This window comes from Myotis daubentonii, chromosome 16, assembly GCF_963259705.1.
Source record: "Myotis daubentonii chromosome 16, mMyoDau2.1, whole genome shotgun sequence".
Lineage (NCBI taxonomy): Eukaryota > Metazoa > Chordata > Mammalia > Chiroptera > Vespertilionidae > Myotis > Myotis daubentonii.
Genome location: NC_081855.1, coordinates 50,742,633 through 50,755,591, shown reverse-complemented (window position 1 = coordinate 50,755,591; position 12,959 = coordinate 50,742,633). Strand labels below are relative to the sequence as shown.

The window sequence follows — 12,959 nt, the reverse complement described above, 5'->3', positions numbered from 1 at the left end:
AACTATAGATTTACCTTATCTTGAAGTTTTTTTTTATCAAGAGTTCCACATACTACTTCTTTTTAAATTCAAACTTTCTGATCTATCCCATGACAAAATATTACAGAAAATATTTTTCAATGAGACACGACTTTTCTCACCTGGTTTCCGATAGAAATGCAAGCTTTGGAGTCTAAATCTCGAGGAGGCCTAAGGGAAACAAGGTGGGGAGGGGGAAAACGTGAGCGTTTAGTCAAAAATGTCCTTCCCAAATCAAATGCGTTGGAAAGATTTTTCCTTAGAAATCAGGAGGAAGTCTCTGAGTAACATAAAGCAGCATACACGTGTTCACAGTGTGGGATTTGGAATAAAATACATCTGGGTTTAAAGCATTTAATCTCTTGGCGCTTCCATTTCTTCTTTAAGGTGAAGATATTGGTATACCTACCTCATAGAGTAGGAGTATCAAATACTTACCTCAAAGAGAGTAAGAGTACCCAGTAAAGTGCTTAGCAGCATGCCTAACATACAGTAAATATCCAACAAATAGGAGCCACATGAGTATAGTTATATAATTACATTATTCCAGGTCGCCTCAAACTTTGTTTTCATCCTAGAACACCAAGTGCCCAGTGACGCCCCTACTTTTTCCACAACTGTTTTAAAAAAAACAAAAAACCAACAACAATAATGGCAAAATGGTTATCTTAACTCACAAAATTCACAGACCATAAGAATTCAAAATCGATCTGGTCCCTGCCTTTATAAATGGGGGAGAAAAGGTCTGGAGAGATGAAATGACTTGTCCAAGGTCACAATAAACCCAGGCCCCCTGATTTCCAGGTCAGGAGACCTTCTCTTCTATCAGGCTGCCTAATTCAGTTGTGACAGTTCTTCTCTACAGAGTGCACATACCGTCTAAGGCTCAGCCCAGCAGCCTGAGGCCTGCTGAATTCGTGTCTCCGTAAGACAGAGCACGGCCGTGTGTTTATTTCTACTACTTCACTGCTGCCTGGATTGATATCAAGCCACTTAAGAGAAAGATGTTTGGCTTTGGCTCTGCTCCTAACGAGGAGCTTAGAAAAGCATTTTCCTGAAATAAATGCACCGAAAACATCACGACACAAATCGTATGTGCCAGGAAACATACTGTTAATATGGCCAAATAATAGAGCAACCGAGGGGCCGTCCATGCCAGTGCTGTCTCTACAAAAACACCAGGCGGGATGGAAGGCAGGGCAGAGAAAAGGAAGAGAGAAGAGAACCCTTTGCCAATGATAACTTTTCCCAACCCTAATGGATTATAATTCTACCCCTTCTGCTGCAACTAAGGAAAGAAAACAATGAGGGAAACGTAGGAATATAAACACAGATATACACATGAGTCTTGGGCTTTCTTGGTAAGCCTTCTCTCACCTCAAAATCCCTTTGAAATGCACAGAATACCTAAAATACGTTTCCTAGACAAACTGAAAACCAGGGCTTGGGAGGGAGGGAGGGAGAGCATGGAAAACACACATGCACACATTCACACACGCACATGCACATGCGGACACGCCCAGTGATGTTTTTATATATGTTGTGTGTCTGAACAGGGAATGTTTCTTGAGAAACACGTGTCCAGGGGAATTAAATTAGTAAAAATCTGAGTTCTCATTCTTAAGCTTTCCAAAGCTATTTTTCTTCAGCTGTCACTATTTATGCATCCTAAAAGAAGTGGAACTTTGATATAAAGACAAATATTACTTGAAACATGTGACTAGTATAAACAATAAAAAAAACCAACAACAACTTGGCAACTGTTCAGTATTCTTCCTTTTAAAAGCAACAGAAAGGGCTGCCTCCGCTTTCTTGTTATCCAGTGAGGGTACTGGGTGAGCCCTCTTCCAGGTCTGCTCTTCTGGGATTCACACCAGGGCTCTGCAAAGCACAGCCTGTGGCCCGGCTAAGAGCGACTTTGACAAGTTAAAGGTTATAAAAATACAAACAACTAAGAATAACCGACAGAGGTCACTGTGGCCCAGAGAGCCTAAAATATTTGCTCTCTGGCCTTTTGCAAAAAATGTTGCTGACTGCAGCTTTATACTAACTGCACCATAGCTCTACGGATGAGGAGGCTTTTGTGCCATTTTTCAGGCTGAGGAAAATGAAGTGCAGAGAAACTGCTGAAGCCACAGTCCTCAACAGAGCTGCAAATAAAACTAGCATCACCTGACTCTGGGTCTCGACCTGAGGAGGAAAGGATATATGCTGAATACTGGGTTAGGTGCTTTACCTGCAACTCATGAATTATTTAACCCGCCCCCCTCTCCCTTCTCCCCTCCCTCCCCCCCACACGCTCTCACACATACACCCTTTCCTATGAGTACCATTATTCCCATGTTCCAAATGAGTTTAGCTAACCTGCTCCCATGTGGTGAACCCAGAATTCTAATCCAAGTCTGACTGAGCCCACGGAGCCTGCTCTCAACACTCTGGCTTCCCCTAATGAAAATGATCAATCCGCCCATGCCCCAGGCCGCGGGGCTCAGCAGGTCCGCCAAAAGCATCAAAGGACGGGGCCAAGACTGACAGATGGGATTGGGTTAGCTGACACTGTGTCCTGTCCAAGGCTGGGCACGTAAGTTTGCCTGGGGCGCGGAGTCTCTGGGTAGGAGGTTTATACTGTGGGTGGATGTTTTCTGTCACTTTTTCAATATTTTCGTCCGCTGGGGAAAGAACCAAGCCTGTGTCACCATTCCTTCCCTGGAAGGTATTCCAAAGGGCACCCAGCGTTAGTGTTTTAAAGGAGTAACCAGCTTTGGTGTATGAGGATTATTTATTTATAAAAACTGCATGAGCGATCAGCTCACTGGTTATTGTTACAAGTCTTCTTCTTCTATCCAACATTAGAGAACTGACATTGAAACAGAGGAAGTAATTTAAGGCCTTTCTAAGAGATGGCGAGATTAGAACCCAGAGCTGTACCATGAAATCTTCTCAACTTCCCTCATTCATAGCTGGAGACTGTCTGGCCACAGTCTCTACCCATCTAATCTGTGGCTAACAGGACATACCTGCGAGCCAGAGAGCCCTGAACTTGCATCCAGTTTGCCCATGTGATAACAGTGCTGTGATAATAATCACAGCAACTTGTGGTGCTACCTTCACTGAGAAATGACAATGGGGACAGGCTCTAGGATACATCATATGGATTATGATATCTCATCTTCATAGCAACCACATCGTTGTTTATTCCTGTTTTTTCCAGAAGGGGAAACTAAGTCTTAGAAGGGTTAAGTGACTTGTCTAAGGTATTCAACTCGTGCAGTTTAGATCCCAACTACAAACCTTGGCATTCTAGCCCCAGAGCCTGAAGTCTTACCCACAAAGCTATGCTCAACTGCTTTTGAGCAAGACACCTGACACTTTTACAGGTCTGTTTTCTGACTTATAAAGGGAGAGTTTCTTGTGAGGGCTAAGTGAAAGGGCGCTGACTGGCACCGAACCGACGTAGAATTAGTTGCTGCTAATCAAGTGAGGGGACAGCTCGGAAACCTAAGTCAAAGACACATTGGCATCAGTTACTAAAAGAAAAGGCTCAAGCAGAGGGACCACACACACGGAACTGAAGAGAATGGAGCTCTGTCCCGCGCTATTTATTTCTGTGTAGCACAGCAGAAAGAGGCAGGGTATAAATGCTAAGAGTCACCAAGCCAACCTCAGACAATTGCCAAGGAAAATTCAAAGTGTGGAAGCCACTTCTTTAGGAGTAAAACTTTAAGCCTCAGTATTAAAATAACAATTATAATAATAAGGCTTTCCATGAGCAAAAGTGGTATATTCTACAATAATGCTTTACACAGTGAAATAGGAAAGTATTTTCAAGGTTTATTCTACCCCTTGGGGGAAACACAACACAGAAACTATTTTTATCTTTGCATGGGTTTTTATTCATTTGTTTGTATGAAGGAAGGATTTATGGTGGTTTTCAAATTTTTATGAACTACAGAAAATTAATGCAAATTAGAAGGTGAAGTTTAAAAATTTTAAAGGGAAGTAATATAAGACAGTTGAGAGACTGATGAAAGAATATACCCCAAAGGAAAAATAAAGAGCAGAAATCAATAAAAATGAAAACAGGAAAATAAATAAAGTTGGTTTTTAAAAAAAAATCAATAAATTAATAAAACTCCAGCAAGACTGACACAGAAAAGAGACAAGACAGACACAAATTACTACTATCAGGGGAAAAAACATTAATAGGTATTCAGGAAATACTATGAATAACTTTACTCTCATAAATTCAACAACTTAGAAGAAATGGACCAATTCCTTGAAAACCACAAACAACCAAAACTTATCCGTGCTGAAAATCATCAACTGACTAGTCCTGTAACTACTAAAGAAAGTGAATTTGTAGTTAAAAAGCTCTAGAGAAAAAAATACACAAGCCCATTTTGATTCACTGAAGAATTTTAGAAAACATTTTTTAAAAAAGAATTGCATATATTGAAATATTATGTTGTATACCTGGAACTAAGATAATATTATATGTCAACTTTATCTACAAAATATTTTAAAGGAATTTAACACCTATTTCATATAGTGCCTACCAAAAAAAGGAACTCTCACCAACTCATTTTATGAGGCCAGTATTACTTTAATATCAAGACCAGAAAATAATAGCACACATTCAAAACAACAACTCCACTACAGACCAACATCTCTCATGAACTTAGACAAAAATCCTCAACAAAATTTTAGCACATCAAATTCAACAATATATAAAAAAGTAACACCCTAATCGGTTTGGTTCAGTGGATAGAGCGTTGAGCCCTTGAACTGAAGGGGTTAATTCCGGTCAAGGACATGTACCTTGGTTGCAGGTTCCCTGGCCCTGGTTGGGGTGCATACAGGAAGCAACCAATTGATGTGTATCTCTCCCATCGATGTTTCTCTCTGTCTCCCTCTCCCTTCCACTCTCTCTAAAAATTAGTGGAAAAATATCCCAGGTGAGAATTAACAAAACAAAACAAAACAGAAAAATAATATACCACAACTGAGTGGGAATTATTTTGGGTATGCAAGGCTAGTGCAAAATTTTTAAAATCTATCAATTTAATCCGTATCAACAGGACAAAGAAGAATCTGTGGTTGTAGCAACTGATTTGAGCAAAAAAAATTTCAACAAAACTCAACATATACTCATGATAAAAAACAACAACTCCCAGAACACTTCAACCTCATGAAAAGCATCTATAAAAACCTAATATGCTTAATGGTAAAAGATGAAATGCTTTTCCTCTAAGATGAGGAACAAAGCAAGATGGCCTGCTCTCACTAATCTTACTTAGCATAGTACAGGACATTCTAGCCACTGAAATAAGGTAAGAAAAGAAAGGTTTAAAAATACAATTTACAAAGGAAGAAATAAAAGTATCTTTTTTTTTTTTTTTTTTTTTGCCGAAGGCATGCTAGCTACACATAAAACGAAAGAAATCTACCAAAATCTCTTAAAACTAATAAGTGAGTTTAGTAAGGTCACAGGGCAAGATCAACACAAAAATCAATTGCACTTTCAGACACTGATAATGAAGTAGAAACCAAAATAAAAAATAAAAAGCCACTTATAATTGCCCCCCCCCTGCAAAAAAAATACTTAGGCTAAAACCTAATGTTATGATGAAAACTATAAAATACTGATGAAGAAAATCAAAGTTAATCTAACTACTTGGAGAAATCTACCATGTTCATGGATCAGAAGACTCAATGTTAGTAAAAGATGACAATTCTCCCTAAATTGTAATCTATAGGTTAAACACAATTCCAATCAAAAACTCAGCAAGTTTATTTGAAGACATCAATAAGCTTATTCTAAAACTTATATGAAACAAGAAAGGCCTTGAATAGCCAAAATAATTTTGAAAAAGAACCACATGGAAGGAACCGCTCTCCCTAACGCTAAATCGTGCTATATAGCTGCAGTCACCAAGTCAGTATGATATTCCCAGAGGGACAGACACACAGATCAATGCAACAGAATAAGGAATCCAGAAATAGATCCATTAGGTATGCTCAAGTAGTATTTGACAAAGAAGCAAAAGCAAATAAATGGAGGAGGGTAGCCTTTTCAACAAATGGTGCTAGAGCGTTTGAAAATGCACTGGCCAAAAAAATAATCAAGCTCAACCTAAACCTCAGGGAGCAGGTGTCCTGCTTCCCCAGGACTTGAGCTCACTTGAGGACTTGGGCCAAAGCCTCAACTAATAAAAAAATTTTTTAAAAAGTGTTCCTTTACCTCATTTTGCCTTCTGTTTATGTGGGATAGGATCTAGGTGTCGGGAATCTGAGTTCTCGTCGAAGACCATTTTCCGTCTCACCCCGAGTTTTATAGTCGTGGCTCTCACAAGGATTTACTTGTTTGCTCAAATCTATATGGAAAAGGCCAAACAGTCCACACCCAGAGTCCTTGCTGGACTAACATAGGACCCCGTCTGCCAAGTGCATCTGTGGCATTCAATGTCCAGCCAACCAGTCATGTGAGACACTGAGTTCAAAGCTACCTGTTCACCACGGACCGACCGGCCTAGTGTGATTAGTTCAAGTCTCAGAACGGTGAGCACCCAGCGTTCCCTCTGAAGGACTCTTCCTTCTCACCGCCATTCCTAAGGTCAAGTTATTGCCTGCCAGTGCAAACGTGAACCCCCCCAGCCCAGAAATCTGAAAAGTGTGAGTGTTTGGATGAAGACTTACGTGGAACTGGTCTGGGGCTGTTCAAATGCTTCTTTGGGAATTTTGAGGCCAGGGTTTCGCTTCTTGCCTGCAGGGAAGGACATGAGGAGAACGTTAGGGTCCGTATCACAGCACTAGCACAGGGACAGGGATGGCAGCAGCAGGAGAGGGCTGACCTGGGACCGTATCTCTCATCTCCCCATTCAGGGCTCCACTCCCTGCCCAGAAGTCTGTGAGTGACAAGTGCCCACACACTGGCTGAGCAGAGTTGCAGTCATGGATGAGGTTTTCCCCAGTCCCGGGTGAAGATGTCATTTGAAGAATGCCAACTCTTGGCCTGGTTGGCATGCTCACTGGTTGAGTGTCGACCTATGAACCAGGAGGTCACAGTTTGAATCCTGGTCAGGGGATATGCCTGGGTTTCGGGCTCAGTCCACAGTGTGGGGTGTGCAGGAGGCAGCTGATCTATTCTTCTCTCTCATCATTGATGTTTCTATCTTTCCCTCTCCCCTTTTCTCTGAAATCAGTCGAAATATATATATATATATATTTTAAAAAAAAAAAAAAGAAAAGAAGGAACGCCAACTCTGTTTATCTAGGACAACCTCGCCTTTCTCCCTGATGGGAATTTGTCATTCCAACTTCTCTCTTATACAGAACAATGGTAATGGTAGACAGTGTTGGTTATAGGTGTGTGTGTGTGTGTGTGTGTGTGTGTGTTATGTCAGTGAAACGTAGTCACCCTTATCACAGTATCCTACAATTTTCTAAATCCCCTGTGAAGAATGGATAGAAAACCATGGAGGTAAAATAAAAAAAAGTCTTTCCCACCGTCTGCCCTGCCCATTCTCAACTGCCTGCCAGAAGCTGAAACACCTGAGAGAGAAATAGAATAATATTTATTTACATTTGCCCTGTTCCAAAAAGGATTAAGATAACAGATGGGCTCATGCAAGGAGGTTATCACTTCTCCGGGAGCCAGATGGGTGCGTAACCGATGTGTTCATCGCTGGGCTGAAACCATAAGAAGGCCGAGCTGAAATTATTTTGTAGATGAGTAAAAAGAACAGACTGAGAAGCGCCAGCTCAGGAAGCCGATCAGAGAAAATCGCTGTGGAAGGGCCGGGGATTTTCCTCATCACAGAGATCCTAGGTGTCTCCTGGTGCCAAAGCAGAGCTGGATAGAACGCCCAGGCTGCCACTCTCCTTCTCACCATCTCCTGCAGGCTGCCGGTGAGCACGCGGAGCTGACTCGGGCCCTGGACAAGGTCCTGGGAGGGATTCTGCAGATGCAGAACCTTAGAAATCAAGCCCTGTACCTGCTGGCTGGACAATGACTTCCAAAGACTCCAGGGACTGCTCACCATCACAGAGCCAGCTATGACCCAGTCAGAATCGGATTCCAGGTTTCTGGGCCCCCAGGTCAGAGATCTTTCCACTGTTTCACAATGGAGGAAGTTTAGAGATTACCAGAGAGAGGGGGTGGTGAAAGTATGGGATTTTTAAAAAATATGTATTTTTATTGATTTCAGAGAGAAAGGAAAAGGGAGAGAGAGACAGAAACATCAATGATGAGAGAGAATCATTGATTGGCTGCCTCCTGCACACCCCACACTGGGAACTAAGCTGCAACCCGAGCATGAGCCCTGACCAGGAATTGAACCAATGACCTCCTGGTTTGCAGGTCGACGCTCAACCACTGAGACACACTGGCTGGGCTGAAGTATGAAATTTTGAGTTAAAAAAACAAACACCTTTCTACTCAGTCGGTGACCTCAGTCACTTTTCCTCTGCCTTTCCATCTTCTCAATTGTAAAATGAGGAAGTAGCATCAAGACCTACTTATTAGACTAATATGAGAATCAAATGGGATACCTATGAAAGGGCACTGAGATACCTTAAGTAGCTGTTAATTGTAATCATTCAGAGAAAGAATCTGTACAGTCATATTAACGAGTAAGTCATGTAAGACAGTGATGAACAAAACTGACCACATTATCAAAGCCCAATGCACTTTGTAATTGAGCCTTTTTTTTTTTTTTACTTCCTGTGCGTTCAAAATCCAAAATCTAGTTCAATTCTGCCAGGTTGTACGAAGCCAGGGGGAAAAGCCTTTTAGGACCACCTTCATTATAACAGGTTCCCTCCTCATGTCGGCTTATCTATACGTTTAATCAGATTCAACACTCACCATTGACTGTCTTACACCTGGAGCTCAGGGCCATTTAGCACGTTACTAAATTAGCCGGTGGCTGACAATACCCCACGCTGTACCCACCAAGAATACTAAGGGTGGGGCCTGATTGTGAGAATCCAAATACTAGATAAATGGCCTAATTCCCATCTATGGGCCTCCATCAAACAGGAGGGGAACGCTGTGTTAAATGAGACAGTCCAGTACCCAATGAATAACAAATTCAGATAGCTAGGTACATATGCCAGTATAGGTGACAGGTGATACAGGCAATCCCAATAGCTACACTCATACTTCCCTTGACATTCTGAAGATAAACCTAAACAAGCATAAAAACTATTCGACCTATGATAAAAACCCTCCAGGTATCATTTCAGCAAACCCAAAGCAGATGTTATTCCTCAATTCCTACATTTCTCTCTCCTTCTTCTAACTCAGCTCTTACAAGATACACAACACAAGAAATAGCTCTTTACGGAGAAAACCTCTTTTGCCAAACTTTAACAGAGCAAATGAATTACTACACCATAGCCATGAATTATTAGCCATTCGTTAGTAGCAATCGATCGTTACACTCTAACTCCACACACTCAACACATCTATACAACAAAACAGTCAACGAGAGAAAGAGAGAGATACCTTGTGGCTCGGAGACTAATAGAATAAAGGACCAAGACAACAACAAAGTCTTGGGGGGGGGGTGAGAAAGGCCCTGGTTCTCTTCTGACGGCAAAAAGAAAAGCAGTTCCAGGAGACACAAAACCTAGCTGGATTACAAGGCTGGAAAATTCCCTGCCTTCCTTTTAAAAAGTGGACCAAATGGCACAAATTCACACACACACACACACACACACACACACACACACACCCCACATTCCATACTTCACTTACGTGCTTGCCACTGCAAACACAGCCCCGTGAGAAGCCAGTGCGAGTGACTCTGGTGAGGTTTTGAAGGCTGCACGGAGGGCTGGGGGCGGAGACCCCACAGAAGCCATGCTTTGCGTAGCTCCCGAGACCACAGGGCAGCAGAAGGAAGCAGCAGTGAGCAGGCTCCACCCTCCTCGAGTGCAGATCTGATCGCAGCAAACCTCCGGGAGTTTATTGTTCCCGGGGAAACTGCAACTTCAGAAAGAGGGAAGGGAAGTGGGCCCATCTGGGCAGCAAGGCGTGACGTTAATCATGACCCAGACCCTGAGGAATCAAACGATAAAAGTAGTTCTGCACAGGACAGCCTTCTGTGGCCTTTCTATATTAATGCCCCTCTCCTTTCTTAAAAGGGAGAAAAACAGTATGGGGTCCATGTCGAGCTGTGTTGATATCAAAGCAGTCTGTTCCCGCTGGCCAGGCTGCCAACCCCAGACGCTCACGTTGGATACGGTGGGACAAAAAGTTAACGAGGGAGTAATATGAATAATAAAGCAAAGTGGCCGAGGATATTAAACAGCCTTTTCCCTTGATATGCTAAAGCAAAAATGACCGAAAAAGTACATCCGAACATAGGCAGATGAACATAGGCCCTATTTATGTTACATGCTAGCAGCAAGCCCTCTCAGAAAGAGAGAATTCCGTAAATTTCTGGAGGTCTCAACAAGCTTTGCCCTTTTATTGGTGCAATCTGCAAAGGGCGAGCCTCGCTGGCCTGACCTAGCATAGGCAGGACAGCGTGACATCAGCCTGTGTCCCACCCATGCCTGTTTTCTCTAAAAACATTGTAGTCGTGCCGCTCCCTCCCCCCTCCCCACACACACACCCATATATTTGCAAAATTCATCTTAGACCAAAGCTGGGTCACTGTGATCGTGGCCTGGAACAAAATGGCACTGGGGGGGAAAAAATACACCAAACCTTGCCCATGGTTAGAAAACATTTACCAGGCCACAGAAATGTTAGCTCGCTTTGCCCGTCCCGAAAATGATGGGGTACACAAGACCTCTTGTCAGTGCCCACTCGGAGAGGCAGAGCATAAAGGGCTTCTCTCATGTGCCTTATTACATAAAACAGGGGATCGAGCTCCCGTGCCAACCCAAACAGGGACAGAATCCCACAGGGTCAACAAAAGGTGGCATCGTGAGGAAATGCTGACACCCAAATATTTGTCATCTTGGCTGACGGTGGGGGGTGGGGGAAGGTGGGCATAATGATGAGGGTTTATGATTACTGACACAGCTTTACAAAAGGATGGCATTGCTCCCAGGGCCAAAGTCATTATTTTAAAAAAAAACCTGTTTCCCCATGTGAATGGGGTTGCCGGCCAAGTAACTGGCAACCTGGAGGCCTTGGCTGCCCTCTCCTTAATCCTTGCATCTAGGCTTAAGTCCCAAGGGGAGCTGGCAGGGAAACCGGCAGAGAAGTGTCATTCTGTGTTGTTAAATTGCCATGATCGGATGCAAAGCAACGGAGGAAGCAGGGCAGATGGAGGGGGTGCAGGGGGAACGCTGGCTCTGCGAAGGTGACATGAAAGTGGGCACCCTCGCTCCCGTCCCCCAAATGCTGGATCTCGTCCACCCCGGAGAGACTCCAACCAGTCTGCCAGGTGTCCTGGGGATTACATAAAAGTTCGAGAAGGGAAGTGCAAAGCTACAATGTGCAGTCATTTTGATTTCAAGGGGGCAGCTGAGTCTGGACTTTAGCTTGGTGTTCCCAGCGCCTACAGGGCTGCAGTCCCCTGGTAGACAGGAACTCAACCTTCCGAACTCACCTCACCCACCGCACACCCCACGGGACCTTCCCAGACCTTCCGAAAATCACTGTCCTCGCTGACCGACACCTAGCACAGTGTGAACTGGGTGCCACTTTCCCAGATCTCCAGCATTTTAGTCTAAAATGTCCACTGTGTCGCCCAGCCGACATGGCTCAGTGGTTGAGTGTGGACCTATGAACCAGGAGGTCATGGTTCGATTCCTGGTCAGGGAACGTCCCCAGTAGGAGACAGCCGATCAATGATTCTCTCATCATTGATGGTTCTATCTCTCTCTCCCTCTCCCTTCCTCTCTGGAATCTATAAAAATATATTTAAGAAATAAAATAAAATGTCCACTGTGTCTACAAGAGATCTCCAAGACCATCTTCCATTTACATGCCGCATAACCTTTTCTCGCAGTCTCAACTTATTTTTGCATGTATTTATTTTTGCATTTATTTATTACTTATTGGTTTACTGTCTAACTTTCCCATATAAATTCCATTCTGATAGCCATTTTGCCCAGGAACTGAAAGGTTGTAACTAATAATTTTTCAGTTTCAGATTGAAGAGGAGACATCAGCTATGTTTTTCAGTAGAGGAGTGTCATGCCATGTCCTCCATGTTTCCAAAAAATATGGTAATGAGATTCATCTTATATCTGCAGGATGTTTTGAAACTATGTTTTACACACACACACACACACACACACAGTCCCACACATACACACCTTGGTGTTTTAAGTTTCCAGGTCTTTGTTCATATCTTCCCTGGAATGTTTTTTTTTTTATTGTTGACAGTATATATCCCCCATATTCCCTTCTGTCGCCTCCCTCCACCCAGCCTCTGCCCCACCCCAGGCTTCCTCACACTATTGTCTATGTCCATGGGCTATGTATATATGCGTATATGTTCTTTGGTTAATTTCTTCCCATTCCCCCCTCTCTGAGATCTTTCAGTCTTTCCTATGCATCCATGTCTCTGGACCTATTTTTTCCCTCAGTTTATTTTGTCCATTAGATTCCACATATAAGTGAGATCATGTAATATTTGTCTTTCCGTGACCGGCTTATTCCGCTTAGCATGATACTCTCCAGGTCCCTCCATGCTGTCTCAAAGGGTAAGATTTCCTTCGTTTTTACTACTGCATAGTATCCCATGGTGTAAATGTACCACAGCTTTTTTATCCACTCATCTACTGATGGGCACTTGGGTTGTTTCCAGATCTTAGCTATTGTAAATAATGCTGCTACGAACTTAGGGGTGCATACATTCTTCTTGATTAGTGTTTCGGGATTCTTAAGACATATCCCTGGAATATTCTTATCACCTGTCTCCACTGGTCAACTTCAACACTCAGCTCAAGCCTGTTCTCCTCAGGAAGTCTTA

The 12,959-nt window shown here is 43.0% G+C and overlaps 1 protein-coding gene across 6 annotated transcripts in view; it reads right to left on the bottom strand.

Annotated features, from left to right (window-relative positions):
* The window catches only part of MAP2K6 (mitogen-activated protein kinase kinase 6), a 118,166-nt gene that overhangs the window by 23,105 nt on the left and 82,102 nt on the right, over positions 1-12,959 (bottom strand). For 5 of the 6 annotated variants that reach the window (XM_059671033.1, XM_059671035.1, XM_059671034.1 and 2 more), the window contains 2 exons: positions 6,715-6,781; positions 141-189 (listed from right to left, as the gene is read on the bottom strand). In XM_059671033.1, the coding sequence (XP_059527016.1) occupies positions 141-189; positions 6,715-6,781 (116 nt within the window). Of the gene's footprint in view, positions 1-140; positions 190-6,714; positions 6,782-9,778; positions 10,001-12,959 lie in introns of those variants that run through there. The other variant, XM_059671030.1, reaches the window with a different exon arrangement.